This window comes from Emydura macquarii, unplaced genomic scaffold (assembly GCF_026122565.2).
Source record: "Emydura macquarii macquarii isolate MOO-44397 ecotype Brisbane River unplaced genomic scaffold, CSIRO-AGI_Emac_v2 contig_1043, whole genome shotgun sequence".
Classification (NCBI taxonomy): domain Eukaryota; kingdom Metazoa; phylum Chordata; order Testudines; family Chelidae; genus Emydura; species Emydura macquarii.
In genome coordinates this window covers 3,831,524-3,855,000 of record NW_027131180.1, presented here as the reverse complement: position 1 = coordinate 3,855,000, position 23,477 = coordinate 3,831,524, and the positions used below count along the sequence as shown (strand labels likewise).

The 23,477-nt window shown below is 41.7% G+C and overlaps 1 protein-coding gene across 4 annotated transcripts in view; it reads right to left on the bottom strand.

The window, feature by feature from the left end:
• The window catches only part of POLA1 (DNA polymerase alpha 1, catalytic subunit), a 338,774-nt gene that overhangs the window by 99,226 nt on the left and 216,071 nt on the right, over positions 1-23,477 (bottom strand). For all 4 annotated transcript variants that reach the window (XM_067545056.1, XM_067545058.1, XM_067545057.1 and 1 more), the window contains exon 35: positions 1-7. This exon is cut by the window's left edge and continues 110 nt beyond it. In XM_067545056.1, the coding sequence (XP_067401157.1) occupies positions 1-7 (7 nt within the window). The remainder of the gene's footprint in view (positions 8-23,477) is intronic.

The window sequence follows — 23,477 nt, the reverse complement described above, 5'->3', positions numbered from 1 at the left end:
ACCAACTCTGGAGAGGGAGACAGGGAAGAGAGGATAAATTAAATTTTACTATGATTAATTCAAACTACAACTTCCTTTTTCCCACCCAAACTTTGAACTATACCTAGATGATTTAAACAATGCTTAAAAAAGACATAGTCTGATGATAAAGTACACCAGGAAAACACTAACTAGCAAGACTCAACATCCTCTGTGAGGTTACTATTATAATACCCATTTTAAAGATGCAGACACTGAACTACAGAGAGGACAAGGTACTTGCCCAAGATAAGCCAGTAAGTGGTAGAGACAAGAAAAGAACCTAGCAATCCTGAGATCAAATTCTTTGGTCTACCCACCATACAACACTCCTCCCCACTGCAACAACATACTGCATTCTATGCTGAACAGATGCGTAACCTGAGATGTGTATTCTGCATCTACTCTCTTCCCCAATTCTGCAGCAAGGCAACACTAATGTAGTAGTAGGACAGTTCTGGGGCAGTGTGACAGAGCGGCAAAACATTCAAGAGATTTGTAATGAATTAAATGTTAAAATAAAGCATAAAATTTAGCTCCTTCCTGATCCACATGCATGAAAATTCCAACTTAAAACATTCTTCACTTAAAAATTACTGGACTGATTTTCTTCACACTTGAAAGATAAACGAATGATTACTCTTTATAAATACAACAAATTATACTCTTTATAAATACAATACCAGAGAGGCAGAAGAGCTATTTAAGCTCAAGGACAACGCTGGCACAAGAACAAATGAGTATAAACTGGCCATGAATAAATTTAGGCTGTAAACTAGAAGTTCTCTAACCATCAGAAGAGCGAGGCTCTGGAACCGCCTTCCAACAGAAGATATGGGAAAAAACAATTTAACTAGTTTTAAGACGGAGCTTTGTAAGTTTATGAACATAATTATATGATGGAGTTGCCTGTGATAGCAGGGGGTTGAACTCAGTGACCCAGGAGGTCTCTTCTAGTCCTGTACTGCGGTATAGACAGAGACAGTAGACTAGGAACTTCTGTCCTCCCTGTCTCATAACACAAAACCAAGGAAACATTCAATTAAATTAAAAGATGAGAATGTAAAATAAATAAATAAATAAAAAGAAACACTTTTTTCATGTGTAATTGAACTGTGGAACTCATTACTCATTACAAAAAGTTGATGAGGAAAAGAATTTAAGATTTTAAGAGAGTGTGGATATTTATAGGGATTTCAAGAACACCCAGACCTATCATAATAGATAAAAATAAAAATTATGGAAGGGATATTAAACCTCATGCTTCAGGCTTTAAAACAATCTGTAGCTATTAGAGACTAGGATGAGACCAACGTAGGGGACAGATTGTCACACATTTATCTACCGGGAGGGGAGGGGTGTCTTACTAGGGCTGGGTGAAAAATTTTGCATGAATAGTATATTTGAAGAAAAAAAAAAGAAGCTGTTACAGTCAATTTTAATCTATTCACAAATTTGACACAAATTTGTCAAACAGTTTCAGCCAAAAAAGAAAAAAAAAATTATTTCAGGCAAGATTCACAAGTGTGCCAGTCACAAAAAGAGGAGGTGAAGGTGGTGCCCCCTTGTACCTAATAACCCAGTGGGGTTAAGGCACTCATTTGGTATGCAAGAGACCCAGGTTAATTTTCCCACTCTCTAGCAGGGACTTCAAACCAAGTATCCTACCTCCCAGGTCAGTGTCCTAATCAACAGGCTATAGGCTATTCTGGGGTGGAGTTCTCTCAGTCTCTCCTACTGAAGTTGTTCCACTTTGTATAAATATTTAAATATTCATTGGGCCAGAGAGAGATTGAGAATTACTCACCAGGGGTGGGAGTGGGGGGAACAACCCCTGGGTTACAGTCCCTGCTCAATGAATATTTAAGTATTTATACAAAGTGGAACAGCTTCAACAGGACAGATTGTGAAAGAACCATCCCAGAATATCCTAGAACCCAGTGGTTAGGGCACTCACTTGTAATGTCAGGGATCCAAGTTCAAAATTCCTATTCCAAATCAGGCAGAGGGGACTTGAACCTGGGTCTCTGTGACCAAAAGTACTCCTGTATTCACACCCTACAGATTACTGTAATAATCTTTGTACAAAAAATGCTTTATGAGGTATCATCTGAAAGCTAGTAAGTTTCTGGTCAATAATATCATGCTGAAATGTACATAACAACATTGTATGTAATGCTATAAATTCCCTTTGTCTGATGTGTGTTAGTATATGCTCAAACCCACACAGCCCTGACAAGGCAAAAGTTGTTAAACAAGTCTATCTTAAACAAAGGAAGAAATAATTACTTACTGTAAGACCTTGTCTACACTAGCACATATTCCGGCAAAACCTTTGTTTGTCGTTCAGGGGTGTGAAAAAACACCCCTCTGAGTGACATAAGTTTTGCCTGCATAAGTACTTGTGTGGATGGTGCCATGACAGTGGGAGAAGTTCTCCCGACGACATAGCTACCACCACTCATTTAGGTGGTTTTATTATGTTGATGGGAGAGCTCTCTCCTGTCACCATTACGAGGTTACACAAGCGCTCTTACAGCAGTTCTTTGAGAAGGAGGTTGGACTAGATGAACTCCTGAGGTCCCTTCCAACTTTAGTATTCTAGGAAAAAGCCCTGCAAATGTGCAATACAGAATGTGTCACTGAAGAATGCAATGGATGTTGCTTGTGCCCTCGTAGAATGTGTTCGCACTCGCTGAGGGGGCAGAGTTGAAGCTATTTCATATGCAGTCTTGATGCAGGATATTATGCATTTGGAGATTGCCTGCAAAGAGACCGCTTGACCCTTCATGTAATCTGCAATGATGGCTTGACATTGGAGAAGACTAATATTCCCTGAATGGGGGGGATGAAATGACAATATTGCTGCCAGATGCACTTTCAATGAACTAAATGCAAGCCCCAATGACTGAAGGTGCAGCAGATACTTCAAAATATGACCTGGATAGGCCAGGATTGGATGGATTCCATGACTAATGACCACATCAAAAATCTCTTCCATTTCACTGAATGGCCATCCTGGTGGAGAATTTTCTATTGTCAAGGAGGACTTGTTGGACAGCCGCCAAACACTGCTCTTCCACTTTATTCAGCATGCAGCAACCACACCATGACATGCAAGGAGCTGAGAACAGGATGCAAAAAGCGGCCTTGGCTCTGAGTGAGTGAGTTGGGATGGGGAAGAAGTAGTATGGGAGGCTGAACAGACAGTGCAAGAAGGTAGGAGAACCAGCAATGCCTTGGCTACCCTGGAGCAATAAGAATAAGCTTGGCCCAATCCACCTTGAGCTTGAGGATGACCTGAGGGATGATCCGGGGAACGGCATACAGGAGAGCTGACTGCCAGCTGAGGTGGAAAGCGTCAGACAGAAGCCCCCTCAAGAGTAGAACAGACATTTCCTACTGTCCCTTGTAGCAAACAGGTTGATTGTCGGGATGCCCCAAGCTGTGAAAATAACCCAGAGAACACTTGTCTTTTGGGACCACTCGTGACCCAGGGAAAAATACCTGCTGAGATCATCGATGAAATAATTCTGAACCCCAGACAAGTGAATGGCTATCGAAGTAATGTTTTCTTTAATGCAGAATTGCCTCTGCCAGACTGCTTCTAAGCAGAGCAATCTGGAGTGTGTACGCCCCCTTTATTTGGTCACATAATAAATCACAATGATATTGTCGGTAAGTATGTGAACTACCGAGTTTTTTATATGGTCCTGAAAAGCATGACATGCACTGTACATGACCTGAAGCTCCAGCACATTGATATGGAGTGAAGCCTCCTGCTCCAACCGTAGCTTCTGTACTTTCAGTGACCCCAGGTGTGCCTCATAACCCACCAGGGTGGCGTCAGTAACAACCAACATGGTTGGTGAAGGCCAATGATGCATCCACCACTACAAGGAGTCCAGGACCAGTGAAAGAAGATGAATCAGTCTATCTAGAGAGTGAAGCCACATTTGAAGGGGACGAAGATGCAACTTTGCAAACTGGACCACCTGTGTGCAAGTGAATATGTAGCTGAAGAGCCTCACACATCTCCAAACTATCATGAAAGGCCGAGATTGCAGACTGAGGCAAAGGTGGTGGTAGTTCTACTGCCTCAGAGGAGGGAAAGGCTGGCCAAACATGCTGCTGCTGAATGCCATAGTGGCAACTCTGCACTGCTGGCACGTACACCCCCAAAGACTGTAGGGTAGCCCTGGAATCCTTGAAGGAGTGCAGTGTCTCATCAGTCTTGTTTGAGAACAGCTGTCTCAGATCTGCCATTGAAGGGCAGATCCTCAGTGGCTTCCTGGACATTGGGGGCAATGCCCGAATTTTGCAGCCAGGAAGCCCTCCTTATGGTGACCATAGAAGCCATCACCCTGGCCAAGGTGTCTGTAACATTTAGCATGGACTGCAAGGATGTCTTAACCATTAAGCAGCCTTCAGTGACTAATAGCCAAAATTCCTCTCGCGAGGCCTTGGGCAGCTGGCCTACAAACTTTGACATAGCTGTCCAGTTAACAAAATCATACTTGGGCAGCAAGCCTTGCTGGTTAGCAATTCACATCTTTAAGGAAGAAGAGGTGTCAATCTTTCTACCTGTGAGGTCCATTTGTTTAGAGTTCTTATGCTTGAGAGTGGACTTAAATCTGTCTTGCTGGGTTCTGTCCCTTACCACAGTTACAACTAGAGAATTTGGTGCCAGATGGGAGTAAAACATCTCAAATCCCTGCATGGTAATTAAACAACACTTTTCTATGTGCTTAGCAGCACCAAAGCTAGCGTGCTCCAGAATGCCTTAGCTGGTACAAAGAGTGCATCACTGATGCACAGGGTGACTCTTCCAGGGGCAGATGGTTGCAGGATATCCTCTAAATTGTGGGTGTTCTCTTGCAAGAACTCCACTTGGATACCAAGGGAAGCAGCTAGGTGTCACAAAAGGTCTTGGGATGCCTTAAATTCCTCTGGTACAAAAGGAGGGATGAACCCGGCAGCACAGAATCATCCATAGACGAAGACAAAGCCCTTCTCTGGGCCAAAACTAGATCTTGTTCAAGGGCTGATGGACCTGGACAGGACAACTCAGGAGGCTCTGGAAGGAGAAGGAATGCCAGTGCCTGGGGTGGATTGACAATCACCATCACAGACCTGGCCAAAGATGACACCTTTGAGCAAGACGAAAAGCAACCAAAGAGTGCCCCATGGATTCCATGGAGGCCACTGGCATTCGTGCCGGTAGGTGCTGGGTCAGGGGACTCTATCTCAACTATGAGACGAGCGCCAATCCCAGTATCAGCAAGAGTCCATTGAGGTTTCCTGATATTCATCAGGTAATGCAAAATTGGAGGATGATGACCCTGACTCAGATGCCGAGGAGTCTCGGATCCCAAGGATAAGGGCAAAGCAAAACCAGAGGGAGTGTGTAATCAGTTGACTTGTTTATTGCCCAGTATGAGGCAGGAAGTGGTGCTGTCGATGGAAACAGTACCTTCAGTACTGAGCATGCTTATGCCAGAAGCAACATTAATCCCGAAGCCAGCAGCGGTACCAGAATATTTTAGGATACCTACATCTAGGGTGTGAAAGCTGCCACCATAACTTTTGCCGTGCCAACTGCAGTGGTGCCAAGGAGATTCCCAGTACCAATGCACCCCATACTGATTCCAACGCTGGCTCTGCTTCCTCAACCTGTGGAAGGGGAACATTGGGGTGTGCTGCTGACAGGGTTCAGCAGCTCATTCATTTGACAGGACTATATATGATGCAACCCTGGCAAAGTCCTGGACCAAAGGAGAGTCTGGGACCGAAGGGCAGAGAAGGTCTGTAGCCACCTGGTACACCACCAACATAGAAACAGTTAGTATCAACATTTCCCTCGTCAGTACCGGACTCAATGGCCGTCCAGGGCCAGAACCAGAGTCAACAGTACAGGGTTTCTAACTTCCCTATTTGGGACTAGGGAAAGATTAGAGGTACACACACCATCCCGCGTGTCAGCACCAACTCATGCCAGTCCACGCTTTTCTTGGAGGAGGTGGAAGAGTCCCCATGAGACTTGCAGCAGCCTTGATCAGTCTTATGCAACATATTCCTTGGTGCAATCGAAAGGGAACGGCTCCTCCATTTCTTCAGAGGCGCACCTGCTCCGGAACACGAAGCGGCAACACTCTCAGAACCCCAGGGCGATCTCTGCCCTGCAGAGGGCCTCAGTGCTGAAGCAGCCTGCATGGCCTGTTCAAGCTGGTGCTGTTTCAGGAAAAGCCAGTTGAGTCCATCTCTTGAATGATCTGCAGATTGCACAGGGCCTTGCCAAATCAGAGCAAGCATTGAGTGTGGGGATCGCTCCCCCACATGAAGGACAATGTTTAAACCCTGGTAAGGGCATCACTGAGAAAAACTAAACTAATACAACTAGCACAATCTAACTAACACTAAGGCTACTACTAACTATACACAAGAGAAAAAAACTAAACTAGTTGAGGGGTTGTGGGTTATGACAGACTGAGCTCCCACTCCAGCCATGGGCAGTAAGAAGAAACTGAGGGAGGAGAGGGACTCTGGCCACGACGCCACAAACACCACTCCTCTATGGATACTGCTAGGCAAATTTCTCTGGCTCCGGTGCACTGGGTATGCACACACCTAAGTGTAATACATGGCTGTGTATACTTGAAGAAGAATGTGTGTTTACCTCAATTTATATATAAGTAGTAAACAGGGTCCTTGAGATAGCAAGAGAGGGAAATGGCAGGAGTCAAGGCAAATCTGCATATCAGCATACACTGGGGAGAAGAAAGTGCATAGAACCACCTTCACCGCCAGACTGCATGCCGCCTTCTTTACTGTTTGAATAAACTTTGCTTTGAGGGATAATCCTTAGAAGAATTCTCCTCAAAGGATGACTGTACTATAAAAACGAGGGGCAAAAACACTTCAAGACATCTCTCTTTCTTTCTCTGACCTAAGAAGACAAAGGAACCAGCCTTGGACTTTGGGAGAGGTTCTGACCGGAGAATTTGGTCAGCCCTGTTTCCGGGAACATGTGGTAAGGATTTTACTGTGAATCAAATCTAGTTTGTTAAGTGCTAGTTACTAGATAAAGCATTTTATCTTTATTTCTCTCGTAACCATTTCTGACTTTAATACCTTATACTTGTACTCACTTAAAATCTTTCTTCGAAATTAAATAAACTTTTTATTTTTAAACTAAAACTAATCCACTGTTGTGTTTAAACTGAGCTGTTTGATAACTCCAGTTAAAGTAACAAACTGTTGAATATTGACCCTTTACAGGGACAATGGACCACTAATACCTGAACTCTCCAGGAGAGGGCTGGATAGTGCAGAACACTCATTTTGGAGGAAATTCAGGACTGGGAGTGTGTTGGCGTCACTCTGCACATAGTAAGCAAGGCTACTGGAAGCCAGTATGTTGCTAACAGACTGCAGGGATCAAAGTTGCTGGATGAGGGCTGTAGCTTTACACAGCCACTCCAGGGTGTCATGCATGCTGTTTCGCTGTTTGTGAGCACCCCAGGTTGGGAGCTACAACAGCAAAGCATTGTGCAGCACCCAGGGTTTCTGGGCAGATGGTGACATAACCCCTCATTGGTCTGAACTGCACCCTGAAATGTGACAGTCTCTCACCTCTTTTGCTTGCTTTCTGCCAATTGCTGGCATTCAGGGCCAATGATCAAGGATTTTAAAAGCCTCATAAAAATGCTTAATTTGTAAGGAGCTGCTTATATTATTTCTCTAAGATGTGCATAAAAAGGGCCACCAAACCTATCATGTAGTGATTACACTCAAAGTAAATTTCTTTATATAACTACTTCTTTTTATTCACTTCTTAAGAAAGAACTATGAACATTACTGGTCACACACTGTATTTAAGGAAAACAAGAATGAACAGACTGACAACCAAACGGAAAACAATCACCACATTTTAAGATAACAACCAAATAACATTCTACAGCTCATTAATATTCTTCTTTTGCTTCTAATTATTAAGAAATGTCTACTTATTGACATACATAGCTAAAACTTATTTCTCTAGATAAATTACAACTCCATAGCTCACTGTGGTATGTTAAAAACTGGGGAGGTGCTAAGTTGTCAAGTCACCTGCATTAAAAGCAAATACCCAACTGTATCTCTGACACAGATACTGACTAAATGTCCCTTCAATTCATATAGAAAACATATAATGTAATTTGTCTAGACTTCCTACCAGTTATAATTAACATTAAAGAGGTCTTTTCTTCTTTGTCACCTCTCTATTCAGTACTTATTTGCGTTTGTTTGTACTTACTATCCGTTAATCTCTCTTTACAAATGACAACAATAACTAGTGCTATTATGCATGGAAATTAAACATGTAGATAAATGTGTGAAGGGAGCTATTTTTGAAAAAAGCAATATTAAAAGCATGTAGCTCTTTATGTCTCTTGTTTTGCTTTGATAATTAAGCTCTGGTCTTGATTTGCTTTAAACAAAAAACTTTTCCAAGGACATTCATGTTGCAATCAAATTCAACATATGCACTCTGTTTAGATTCAACCATTTATTCATGTGCATTATTGTTAACCCTTATTTGACTCATATCCATTGTCTTTGCTGACCAAACAAAAGCAATCCTCCTTTTCCCAGCAGCTATTGTTAAATCTTAAAATTAATTTGCGACACAGCAAATAAAATTATGGTAGGAAGCCCTCAGTTTTGAATTTGCTTGGTGTCTTCACCAAGACGATGAAGACTATGAAAATAAGGTTGATAATTCTAGTGATTCCAAAAATTCTTGATACAAATGCCAAGCTAAGGAGATTGGAGAAAATGTGTGATATAAAAGAAAATCCCTGAATTATACTGTGTCCACTAAGTATAACTAATGGAGAGAAGAACAGTGAGTGAAAAGTACTGCTCTCTCTTTAGCCTGTTGTTGGAAGTCTAGGTTTTTGCATACTGCAGTTAGACAAGCAGTATAAATATTATCCTATTGTAAACTTACTATCTTAACTAGCTGAGCATGATGATTATTCTCTAATACAGCAACTCTTTGGATACCTTGTAATGTGCTCAATGGTAAGTTTCATATAGGCTTCATTTTAGCAATTACTTAGGTTGATATTAACTCAGCCAATAACACTTATGTATGGTATAAAATAGTCATATGTCATGCAACATATCACATGATAAACTAAACTATAAGACTTCTTTTGAGGCCTTGTCTAAAAAAAAAATGGGTCCTCATTCTACATATTAATAATGAGCAAACTGAGTTATTACTGCAACGATCTTGGATTTTGTTTAAAGACAAACAAATTTGTTTTGCTTATTGAACGAACACATCTTAAGTAATTTTAACAGCAGCTGACTTCCACAATGAAAAAATTGGTTAAATCTCAAAACTAAAAATCACAGAGAAAACAAAAGCCAAGACAAAGCCAGAAAGCCAGTTGCAAGAAAACAAGTATATGCTACAGCCAGTTAGCTCCATCTGCTGCAGGGGGAACTATAATATATCAGCAGCTCCATGATACTACAAGCAGGGAACTTCCAAGTAAAAGGACAAATATAGAGTTGACAGGGGATCAGAATTTCAATTCCACCATCAATTTCTACTTTTTGGAAATATTTTTGGCCTGATTCAGGATGGAAACCCAAAAACTCAAATTTTTCTTCACAGAACTGATATTCTGCGATATTTTGTCTTGGAAACAACAAAACTCTCCTGCAGTGGAAATGTATGTGTTTCTAAAATGAAATATTGCTACCCAGGACCCCTGGCAGATTACAGCAGAGCCAGGAAGAGCCCACCTGGCAGGCTGCTCCAGAGCTGCGGAGTTTGGAAGCTTGGACTCTGCAGCACCTAACCTGGCGGGGCTGCCAGAAAGTGGGGGAGCCATAGAGTAGGGAACAATTTTCCAGAAAAACTGAAAAATTTCTGTGTAGTTTAGATTTTGTGGAAAGTGCATTTTCTGTCAAATATAATTCCAACAGAAAATTTCCAACTGCCTCCAGCAAATGTGGAAGCTAATACAGCTACACAAAAAAATCCAACATGCAGGTATTCAATGGGAGGAAGAAAGAGAAAGCAATAATGCTGAAAAAGACTTAGAGATGATACTGGACAGGAAGTTAGAAAAGTGTTTGAAAGATGACAGCACAAAAAGGGAAAGACTATTTCTGAAGCTGTATAAAACATATAAACTTGTTAGCAATAGAATTAGTTTAGCTAGCAACCTTAGGTGGCAGCACTATGTATAACAAGTTCAATACAGGAGCACAGAGCATAGCTCTAATTGTCCTTGGAGAATTTACCTGGGAGAAAGAAGGGCAGACTGGGAGAAGAGGTTAGTTCCAGACTGGCAAATTTCTTAACCAATAACTTCCTGTCTACTTGCAACATATCCCACAATTGGGCTATTCTCCTCCTCTCTGCAGTTCCAGAGATGGTCCAACATTGCAGCGTAGCCCATGCTGGCCATGCCTCATTCTCTGGCTTGTAAAATTCTTATAAGATGATTGGCATTGAAGTTATTGTTGCTAGTCAGTCAACTGTGTACAGTAGGCTAACTGACCTACAAACCACATACTTAAAATTAAATGGGGTCTGCTGGCTAATGAAGCCACAACTCGGATTCTTGGATCATGAGAGACACTGCTAGTAGAAAGGAAATTATTGGGTAAGAAATTTCCCATTCTGCAACTTAGTGTCTCCCACAATTTTGTGATGTATAGGAAGTAGTAAGCAATGAACAATAAAGCAGGGAGAGAGAAAGAAACTGACTGAAAGAGTGGTATCCCCTTGAAACGAAATGCCTGAATGGTAAGTTTTTTTGGATCATAGCATGCAGCACCTTTCTAAGGAGGCCTCTGCAGAGGATAGAAAATCCATCTTATAATGTTTAATAAAGGTGTTCATAAAAGATACATTGCTGTCCTGCAGATGTCCTCAGAGTGGAAGCACAAGATCTTTCTGACCATGGTCACCAAAGATCTCATAGTGTGTGTTCCATTCCTTCACCTGATGACTTGCATGCCTTCACAGTGCATAACTTAATCATCTGGCCAGGGGTATTTTGTATGCCTAGAGATCTTGGCACTTTGGGTGATTAAACACAAACAAGGAGCCCAATCTTCTTGTCACTTGAGGAACATATTTAGTGCTCTCTGTATATCCACTTTATGCCACAGACTTCAGTAAGACACTGGATTTGATGGGAAAATGATGGGAGTATCACTTCCTGTGATACATGGAAAGAAGAATTCACTTTTGGTAAGAGGACCTGGATTACTTAAAACCACTTACTTTGTCAGTGTGGTACACACAATATAGTTCCCACATGGATAGAGCTGGTAACTCCAAGACTCATCCAGCAGATATGATAGCGATCAAGAAGCGTTTTGATAGAGAAATAGAATGACATGACCACTGTTAGTGGTTCAAAAGAGTGGCAGGTCTTAGGACAAGTGGCAGGTCTCCGTAGGAAAAACTGGTCTGCCCACATGTCTATCCAGCCTGACTGCTCTGAGAAATCTTGAGACTTGAGGATTTTTGACCAAAGGGCCTGAGGATTCTGTGTACACAACACTACTTACTGGAAGTGCTATGATGTTGGGCTGAAGACCCTTGTCCACGCGATCCTGAAGAATATCCAGAATTGCTGGGAATTCCAGGATTGAGATTTCTCATTTCTTGAAATTATGAGAAAACCATGGTCATGGAGGAGGTGCTCTTTAGTATTGAAAAGCATCTGGGGGGAGTAGAATCCCACTCACTTTGGAGGATAAGCCAAATCTTAACAGCTCCATCTTAATAGTCATGCTGTCAGTTGGAGATGGCCTGGGTCTTGATGGAGAACAGGACCTTACTGAAAGATGTCCAGACTCTCTGGTTGATGCATGGGGATTCCAATGCCAAGTCTACCATGTACAAAAAACATGGTATTTTTGGCCAGCATAGAGACAAAACTATACTTTTGCTTCCTCTCACCTTAGCTTCTGAATCACCTTCCTTAGAAGTGGAAATATGCAAAGCAAGCCCTTCAGCTCCCCATGTGCAAGAGTATTTGTGAACAGTGACCTCGGATCTGCTTCCCTGGTGAGGTACTTTGATAACTTTTTGTCCTTGTGACTGGCAAACAGATAGACAGCTGGAATAAGTCACTCTTCTGAGTTGTTAATTGTATATGTGTTGAGCCAATCTGTCTTCAGATCTAGCTCTCTCTTCATAGGTATCGTTTTTATAGAAGCCAGATTCTCCTCTGTCTATTACATTATTTCCATCACTGCCAAGTGTGGAGGTGAGTTTCAAATTTCCCCTTGGAAGCTGAGGTATGCCACTGTAGTACTGTCTGACTGGAGAAGGTTGTGATCACTCTTCTGGAAGTTTCAGAAGGCTAGTTTCACCACTCTGAGCTTCAAGAGGTTGGTGCGCTCATTCTAGTCAATGGAGATCCATGTGCCTAAGCTGTATTGTGTCCCAGATGTGCTCTCCACCCCCCATTAGACTGGCATCTCTAGGGAGCAACTGAGGGACTGGAGGGCAGGTAGGAAGATCTTTGCAGACACTCTCTGGGATTGTCCACCAACTCAGGGATTCCAGCTAGTTCCTATTTTGGAACCAGCACCTGATCTTTTCACACATTCCAGTGAATGGTGGTTCCACACCTTCTGGAGATGCTTAATATGGAATCTTGCCCATGGTGTAATTGCTATACATGAAACCAGAAGGCCTAATAGCTACAGACACTGAGCTAAGAACAATCTTGATTCCTTTCAAGCATGGATATCAGATTCTAGATTTGCTCAAATCTGTCCAGTAAGGGGGAAATGTTGACTTCAGATGTGTCTCTATCTACTCCCAAGTGAGCTCCTTGTGGAAGGGATCAGAGAGCTCTTCCTGCTGTTTATCACAAACCCATGTATTTGAACCAACTCCAATACTGGAACTTTGATGCTATGAGCTGCTTCTTTAGTTGGGGCTCTAATAAAAAATGTAGTGTAGGAAGAAATACAGGTTAGTGCCCTGTGACCTGAGTCTGGCTACGACCACCACCAGCATCTGGTAAAAACTCTGGGAGCCAATGAAAAGTATCTGCTAAGTCCACTGAGGCAACAAAATCCCTTTATACAGGGATGTTACTGCCAAGGCTATGGTGTCCATCCAAAAATCTTATTTTCTTCATCCATCCATTGAGCCATTGGAAGTCCAGGATGCTCTAAACCTCTTCTCCCTTCCCCCCGAACTTCTACATAATGAAAAATATGGAGTATATAGCCAGAGAGCCTTTCTTCTGAGGGACCCAATTCTATTACTTCTGTAGCCAGAAAAGAAGAGATCTCGTTCAACACTACTCCAGACAGATGAAGAAGAGATGGTGTGAGGTTCTTAATTAGCTATTGAAATACCTTTCTCACTCAGAGACTTTAAGGGCAGAAGGGACCATCATGATCATCCAATACGACCTCCTGCACATTACAGGCCACAGAACCTCATCCACTCACTCCTGAGACCCATAACCTCTGGCTGAGTTACTAAAGTCCTTGATTTAAAGACATCAAGCTCAAAGAATCCACTATTTACTCTAGTTCAAACCAGCAAGTAATCCGTGCCCTATGCTGCACAGGAAGGCAAAAACCCTGAGGGTCTCTGCCTGTGTGACCAGGGAGAAAATTTCCTCCTGACTCCAAATATGGCGATCAGCCAGACCCGGAGCATGTGGGTAAAGGCCCATCAGCCAGACACCTAGGGAAAAAATTCTGTGTAGTAATTCAGAGGTCTCTCCCTCTAGTGTCCTATCTCCAGACACTGGAGATATTGACTAAGAGCCAGTTATGGATGGATCACCTGCCATTGTAGGCAATCTCATTATACCATCCCCTCATAAACTTATCAAGTTCAGTCTTAAAACAAGTTAGGTGTGCATGGCCAAAAGACCACTTTTCCTAGAAATGGGATATTCTGCTTCCTAGATTCAAATTGGGTTGGAGACACAGTCTTTCATAGTGAGCTGCTAGAGATATTGCTGCCATCCCTGGCTTTACTGCCTGATCAACAGTTGCAGGGTTTTCCTCTGATGTACTGTTGCTTTCCTTTCATACTTCTGTGATAAGGATGGATGAAAGGAGAATTTTTGCCTGTTGTTGGGCTTGTAGTCCCTTTTTGATAAACTGTGTGGAGACACTTCAGTTTGCATGCCCTGTGTGCCACTGTCTTAGCCAATTCTTCTTCAAATAGAAGCCTGTGAATTTGGGTGCCTTAACCACTGGACTACAGAGTCATTCTCTCTCTCACACTCTGTCCCAATGACTATTTATCTATAGTGGAACAGTCACTGGGCCAGATAGAGAAAGACACTGTAGTCCAGCAGTTAGGGCCAGCCTCTCTGCTCCAGTCACTCTCACTATTTATCCACCGTGGAGCATCTTCAACAGAAGAGATGGAGAAAGTCCCACCTCTAACTCCTGAGCTACAGGATATTCTGAGTACTCTCTTGAAATGTGGGAGACCCCTATTCAAATCCTTTTTTCCACTCTTGCAGAAAGGGGGAATTGAAACTGGGTCTCCCACATCCCAAGCAAGTACTCTAACCATTGAGCTAGAAGTTATAAGGTAAGAATCACTGCCACCATTATCACCACCACCTCCTCCGCAGGTCGGATTATGAATGGAATGATCCAGTATGTATGCTCAGAGGCCGCTGACCCAATCAGGTGCTGCATATGATTTAGTCAGATGAGCCTATCTTTCCCCAATTTGTGAATTGTTCTGGGGCTTAGGCAGGGAGATAGGTGTCTGGATGCCTAGAAGAAGGCAGCAGTGTGCATGTCCTGAAGCAGAAACGTAAGTGTCTATGGAACTTTTACCCTGAAAACATGTGCGCTGAATGAGTTTAGGTGCCAACCGGGTTCAGCAAGAGTTTTGTTGATCACGGTGGAGCCAAAACTGGGACTTAGGTGCCTAAACTTGAGAGGAAGTACCTTTGTAGACCTGGGCCAATGTGTTTAAAGACAGAAAGAGGTCCAGCACCATGAGCCTGGATGTCTTAGATGTGCCCATGGTCATAAGGAGGTTAATGTGTTAGAGCCAGAAGGGCTGTGTCTGTGTTGTACTCTGGTCTGATTTGAACCCTAGTTGTGGTGTTTCGAGGATGTTGGTTAATGTTACATGGTGTTGAGGCTTGGTGGTTACTACTTTCTCATTTATTTTTAATCCAGAAATGGGAGGTTTAAAACGGGATGGTCGTTGGAAAGGTCATCAGGACTGAGCGTTGGCTTCCTGAACACCATGCGGACTCTTGAGATTTTCAAGGAGTAAGGCAAGTTAAACTGCAAGATGACAATATTCCCATATGATGCAAAAAATAGATGCAGTGAATAAAGCAGCAAAAGACCTTGAACAATAGTATATCAATCTACAGAACTCTTTTGTGGCAAATGCTACTAAGAAGGTTTACTGAACAACCAAGACTCTTTCAAAAGGTTTCCCTGACAGGAAAAATAGCATTTCACCCCACATTTGGGATAAGTATTGCCGAAAACCGTGTAATACGAATGAAACAAATTCTAAACTAGAAATGAAAGTGGCTAGGGAGATCTATGCGACATGCTTGACTTATCCTGATGAACCTTGTCCTATGCGCAAAGAAATTGTGGATGTGGTGCAGACACTGAAAAGTAATAAAGCCTGTGAAGTGGATAACATACAAGCAGAACTAATTAAAAGAGGTGGAGAGGCACTCATTTGGATATACCATAGCTTGTTAATATGATTTGGGAATATGGAAAATGGCTCAAGACTTGGACACAATTCCTGATGGTTCCTGTGTATAAAAAGAGGGACTTGGCTGTTTGTGGATGTTACTGCACAATCTCATTATTGACTCACCCTAACAAAATACTGCTGTGCATTATCCTGAAAAGAAATCTTCCCATGATAGAGAGCTTTCTGGATGAAGAACAAGCCAAGTTCAAGCCCAAAAGAGAGAGAGCGGAGCAAACATTCAATTTGCACGTACTGTGCAAGAGAGTGCTGGAGAACATAGGAAGATGGTTTATGTCTTCGTGTATTTTGCTAAGGTGTTTAACTGCATGTGGTACAAACCTCTTTGGGCAATCCTGCAGCTGATCACAGCTGGTGAAAATGTAATAAGGCTGATACAAAATTACTATGGAAATATGACAGTTTCATTTTTTGTGGGGCATGAGCAAAATAGTTGATTTGACTTGAGGAGACAGGGTTGCATGCTATCACTGACTCTTCTTCCAGTTATCTTAAAGAAATTTTAAGAAGAGCCACTGATGAAAACCTATAGGAAGGCAAACCTGTTGATGGATGAAAAATTAATCATCTGTGCTTCACCAATGACACTGACCTGACTGCATTGTTTTAAGAAGAGGTGCAAAAATGGTCAGAAAGACTATCAATGGAAGCAGAAAAGTTTGGACTAAAGGTAGCACATGAAAAGAAAAGGACAGTAGCCACATCTAAGTCTGTTGAAAAGGCGAAGTTATTCCTACCCAAATCTGAGGCATTATTGGACTGTGTTGAGCACTTCAACTACCTGGATACTATGACTATAGGGGACACCAAACATCACTTAGAGAACTGATGTAGAATTGGACTCATGACTCCTGCTCTAATGACCCTCACCACATTTGGAGAAGCAAAGGTAAAGTGTAAAATGAAATTGCCGCAGTCTCTCATCTTCAGCATCTTGCTACATACATGTGAAACATGGACGCTAAAAACCAGGACATTACGGTATGTCTACATTGGATCTGGGAATGAGCCTCCTAGCCTGAGTCCACAGACTTGTCTCAGAGGGACTTACACTAGCATGCTAAAAACAGCTGTGCAAACATTATGGCTCAGTCTGGAGCTCAGGCTCTGAAGCTTAGGGTGAAGAAGGGTTGGCTTCAGAGCCTGAGCCGCAATGTCAAAGCACTGTGTACACAATTATTTTTAGTGCAGTAGCATTAGCCCCACCAACGCAAGTCTGTGAATGCAGGCTGGGAGGTTCGCTCCCAGATGCAGTGTAGACCTATCTAAAAAGAGGCTTTCTGCCTTTTAATTTAAATGTTACAGGCAACTGCTGCGCATTAGCTACACCTTGCACATGACTAATGAGGAGGTAATTACCCAAATTTACAGCTTAACTGGAGTGATGCCTAACACCATGAAGATGATCAGACAAAGAAAACTTGAGTTTGTGGGACATGTGCACTGGCTGCGTGGAAAAAAATGGCTGAACCAAATTTTGCAGTGACTGGTGCCAGGGGCAGAGAGTGCTAGTGGTGAATGTGATTCAGTGATGCGACTGATTGGATGGGATGCAGGATGGCACGCTTCTCAAGGCTGTGTGAAGACCGTGAAATGTGGAGGAAGATTCTTGGCCAATGACACCCATGTGCTCTGTTTACTGTTTTTTGTGATGGGACTCTATAGTGCTTTGCACTATGTATGTATGTATGTAAAGCAACTGTGCTTCTCTGATAGAGGTATTAACAATTTCCATTAGTAATGAACATAGACAATCAGGAGCAGCACTGATCTGTTTCACAGCTTGTGGCTCTAATATTTTTCAGACCTTCTTGAACTTTGGACAATGTGATAGGTCCAAACTCCATTGGGGTGCAAAGATGGACAGTACAATCTGGGCAGGAATAGGAATTTTCTTTCCTGGTCTCTTCCATTTCAACATCTGTCCCAAGAAACACCACCCAGACTGGATAATGGATAGAAAGTGATCTTTCAAGGAAGACACAGAACTGTTTCCCTCAGAATCTTGGAGGAATTAGAGTTATTTTGGGTGACTTTGAAAGAATGTGTTTTGCAGCACAGCTTCTGAATGACTGGTCATAATTTGGCTATTGTCATATGGACCACACTGACTTGACGCTTATACTTACGAAACCTATACAACTCGTTCCTGTGATAGAATCCTTGTGCAAAGCAAACGGCCACTTCACATTCCCAGATTGGCCTGGAAAGCTAATACTTTAAGCATCAGGAGAGGAAGAAAGAGCCTTGAATCTCCCTTCACTCAAATACTCATGAATCTGATAGCCTCCAGAATGGGTATTAAGATACCAGCCTGAATGGAATCAAGGCTGACTGCTATTGCTACGATCCAAGTCCTAGAAATCAAAAGTGAGGGCTTCCAAGGACAGAAGAGGGCAAGGAGTAATGGGAAAGCCTGGATTGCTTAGAGCCATAGACACTGAAGAGAACCAAATTGCGTAGAAGAAAGTAGGGGTTAGACTACTGTTTCCCACAGCTCCTTAGAAGAACATAAATTGCACATGAATCTGAAGAAGCTAATAGAACCACAAGAGCAGCAGATCTGTTAGCAGATCTAAGGGAGAAAGGAGTCTGGTTTTGGCATCCTTCAGATCAGAAGGCTCACTTTAACACAACACTGGAATCAGACTCCTCCAAATATGGGTCAACAGATGGGTATGCCAGGACCAAGGAGAGTGCTCAGAATATCAGTGATGTCACCTCTTTAGTGATAGAGAGAGCAGCACCAAGGATTCTGTTTAAGGATTACATTTGACGGCTCTAATCTTTAGATTTCTTCATGTTTAAGATATCCTGAATCCAAAACTATTTCCTTCAGTACAAACTGATCAGATTGAACGGAAACCATTCACTCGGTTTTTAAGCGCTCCTTCATAAAAAGGAAATTTGGCCAATAATGCCAATAGTGGCAGGCCTAAAAAGATAAATCTGTACAAATAGTGTACTACCACTCTGGAGAAAGCCCATTATAAGGCTCCAGAGTCACTGGTATCCTGATTCTTCCCTACCTTAGGGCCATTTGTGACAAGCTGGTGATGCTACGTGGCCCTAAAACCAGGATTACCACCCTATGACAGATATTGCAAACCTATGCAGTATCTTTGGGGACCATTATATTAAATTTATGAATGTCTTATGGATCATTGTGTTCTACTTCATGGAGGAGGGTTACCACAGTTTCTCCAGAAACTAAAAAACATTGGGGATGATTAAAGAGAGTCACTGAGACTAAACAACTCCAAAGAAGTTCCATCCCGCTAGGTAGTTTGCATATAATGGTTCAGGCAGGCTTTTCTAGAGGCTTGTCTACAATTGAAATACTACAGAGGCACAGATGCAGTGGTACTGCTCTCACACGTCAGTGTAGACACTACCTACACTGATAGCAAGGGTTCTCCCATCAGTGAGGGCAATCCATCTTTCATCGACCTAATGCTATCTACACTGGGGGTTAGGCTGGCCTAACTAGAACGCTCAGGAGAATGGATTTTTTATACCCCCGAGTGACGCAGCTACATCGACTTAACTTTTAGTGTACCGTATTTCCCCATGTATAAGATGCACCCTTTTTCGAAAAATTTGGGGTCTAAAAACTGGGTGCGTCTTATACAGTGGTTGTAGATTTTTTACTTGCATTTATGATGAATAAAACTTGAGTTCAATAACTTTATGTAATACATTTTTTTCAAATTTCGGGCCCCAAAATTAAGGTGCATCTTATACATGGGGAAATACGGTAGATGAGGCCAAAGAAAGGGCTTTTGGTATAAACCAGTGGTTTTCAACCTGTGGTCTATGGATCCCTAAGGGTCCGCAGACCGTGTCTAAGATTTCCAAAGAGATCCACACCTCCATTCGAAATTTTTTAGGGGTCCGCAAATGAAAAAAAGTTGAAAATCACTGGTATAAATGGATAAGCTTGCCTTCATTTTGATTCAGCAAATGGAAATGACTCTGTCCAAGGGGAGGCAAGGATTGGAAGAGATGTTGGCCTACCACATGGAAGGTGGGTGATTTCTGGACTGTTTAGGGTGGGTTTAAATCTATTTTTAGATGTTTTCTCTATAATGCTTTTACTGTAAGAATAAATGTGTTACCTTAGAAAGAATTGAGCGATAACTCGTAACTGCTGGCTATACACAGAGAGAGAGAGCAATGCACAGGGGTCGGCTTTCAGACAGTCTGGTTTGAAGGGGATGTCACAGTGGATGGCAGGGAGTGTGTGGACTTAAAATCCCTGACCAGAAGGGAGTGGGACAATGGTCCTTTTCCAGACAGGTGACGGGTCCACACTCTGCCCCAGAACAGTCAATATTCAGGTCCAAAGCCTGTTCACTTTGAAATCTGTGGAGATCTGCCCTTGACTTGATGGGGCACGCCTAGAGTGGACTGCAGATGGGGAATACAGGTGCAGTTACCCTGACACAGTGACACACTCCAATACAATGGGATATTTCAGTGTCATAGAGCTGGTATGGGCAACTCCTATGCCCCATCCTCTCTAACTTGCTGATGCCATAGGGATGTCCCTGGGAAAAAGGAGGCATTAGCCAATGTTTTACATTGCTCTAGCAATTTCCAGTTGCTGTAATGGTGCCTTGAGGCCACTTGAAGTCAGTTTAATTTAAAGTGTCTCTTAAACTACACTGGGGAACAGAAATGGTGTACAGATCCCAGGATCAGTGCAAAGGCTGCCTCCAAACAAGACAGCTTTCCCTTGGTATCCATCCACTCTTCCCCAGAACACTCACTACTCAGGTCCAAATCTTGTTCCCTTTGAAATCTGTGGAAATTTGCCCTTGACTTGAAAGGTACCAGGGTTTGGCCCTACAACAAAAGCTCCACCCCCTCGATGTATGTTTTAGGAACTCCTGTATTACTCAGCACTTGGTAAGTGCCTCTATTTATTGATTGAGTACCTGGGGTTCTGTCAGCAACAAAGCACTCTCTCACCATGAAGCAAATCACAAAATATAATATGTGCCTATTTTTAGGCTATTCACTGAAGGTTCATGGCTTTTTTAAAGAATAGCATATCGTGATTTAGGATCTTTGATTTTTAAGATAAACCTTCTACACAGCAACGTGTCATGCCCATCTGATTATTAAACTTCAGAGAAGTGCTGAAGCAGGAAATGAAGGAACAAAGGAAGAAAAAAATAGAAAAAATCTAAAGTTAATGCAAAAACACTTCTAACAAAATTATCAAACAGGACAGAAGTGGAAAATACCTTGTAGGTCAACGTAAGTCTTAAATGTTATTAAAAATTGATTTTTAAAGTAAGACATCTCTAAATATACAGTCTCATGTCATTTCATACAAGTTATTTGAAACTTATTGATCTTCTCATTCGTGTGAAAACTGGGCTCTGCCATCAGTCTACTGAAAGGATAATGGAGCACTCCAAATCCTTATAAGTTAGATGCAAACAGTGGCTCTCGTTTAAACACATGTAATAGTACTACCAGGGGATAAATTCCAACCCTAACAGTTGTACATTATATAATAAATTAGCGAGTGTGGTCTGCTTTGCTTCATATCAAGGCCAGTACTGAGCCTTGTGATCTTAATTTGCAATGAGGATCTAAGCACAAGAAAATGCACCCAAAGAACATTAAAAAGTAGCACATAAGCCTTCATAGCCTGCCATACTGTACACAAAGAAAGCCAACAATTACCAGCGATTTTATTTTACTATTGTCGGACAATACCAAAGCAGTTAAATTTGGCTCCATGCAAGCAACTGGGAGGAAATTATACTTAAAATGACTATATATGGAAAATTACATTTGAAAAAAGGCTCAGTGGAGGATGTATATGTATTTCTGTATGGACAGCTAAAACCTCTAGTAGTATATTCAAGTCTATTCTGTAAACTCTTCCTATTCATCCAACTCAAAGCAAACTGCATTCTTAGGCCATAATAGGTCACAACTAAGTACAGTACCTTGCTTCAGGAATAATTTTGCTTTGTCTGTCAACTGTCAACAAAGCACACAAAGCTCATACAGTCCAGCAATGTATTGTACGTGTTAGGGAATCGAGTAAACAGTAAGAATCCAAGACTTCATGGGAGCTATGGCTCCACTTTAGCTAGGAAACTAAAAGTATTGTCTTCCCTCCACATTCCAAGAACCTCTATTGTATGACAAAACTTTTCGTGTAAGACTATATTGCAGAAGCTAAATAAATATGACATATATATGTAATACTGAAGGCACAATGAGGATCTGATTTTCCCACATACATGGTAATAAATAGATGTGTCAGCTCAAGCATGCATAACTATTTCAGTTGCATAAAAAAGGAGAAGAGAAAAAGAACGTGATGGTAAATGCTGCATATATAAACTGTGATAGTAGAAATACCTGAATGCTGAAGGAATTTAGTTTATGAAAGTTTAAAAAATTAAATATACCCTTGTATATTTATGTGTGGTTCTCTAAGGTTAGAAGAGCTTATTGGTGTAAATGATAATGACAGAGAGAGTCTCAACAGCCTGGCCATCTTAAAACCAGAATCGTCTAAAGCATCACTAAGCAATGTTTGTTCATTTAAGTTTAATTATTTTCTCCTTGAGAATAGCATTAATGAAACTGAATATCTTTCATGGTTTCGAAGAGCAGTTTGAATAGTCTGTAAACAGGACTAAGGGCAGACAAGAGAGCTGGCTGAGCCGGGGGTTGCTAGGTGATGCAGAATGTAAACCCACAAACTTGTTAAGGTTTACACTTTGTTTTCACGCCACTCTCACACAAGCTCTACAAAGTTCTGAACATTAATTTCTTAATGCTAGAAGCTGTGTTTTTTTTTAAAAAAAGGGGGGGAAAGGAACTCTCATCCCTCTCCCCCCAAAAAGGAAATTCACTAAACGATAGACAAGTCATAGGCTTTGAGTAGGATGGTTAAGAAGAGGGTCTTTTCTGAAATTATTAGACTGGTAAAAAGTTAATACTTTGAGTCTTTTCAGAAATAATTTCTGTAAAATTAAAGCAAAGAGTTTCTGCAGCAGTAGTTATATTTGCAGTTTAAATCAGAAATTTTGTTACAAACAAAAGCATAGTAATACAAATGTCCTCAACATAGATTACAAGGCCACAAACTTTTCAGTATAGCCATTTATTTCTATCACCTCCATTCCAAAGCTTGTGATTTTTTTTTTAATTTTTTTTTTAAAGTATCTGATCAGAGATTGTCCGGTAAGAGCACTTTATTAGATCATCAGTCAGAGGGTTTTACAAGCACCAAGAGCAATGGGCTCAAATGCAGTACATCAGTTTTAATAGACCAGGGTCTAATAGTAAACTGCAGATACTGCTGAGAACTTTCCATGCACTGAACTCTTGAAAAAGCACCATCTCTCCAGCTTAAATGCAGCTGCCTCTTTCAATGCCGCAAATGGGTAAATTTGACAAAAAAGCCACCATTAAGACTACATGAAAGGCTCAAGACAACATCCTTTCAATGCTTTGTACTTCAGTAATCAGATGTACTTACTCACCCCCTCCCCCAAACCCGATCAAGAACTATTTCTGAATGGTAGGAAATAATTCCACTTTGTACATCTTTTAGTTAATCAAGACTTTCTATTCAGCAATTTGACCTTTTGTTCAAAACAGGATTATCAGTTTTTTCGCCAGTTACCAAGGGCGACTCGCATGGTGA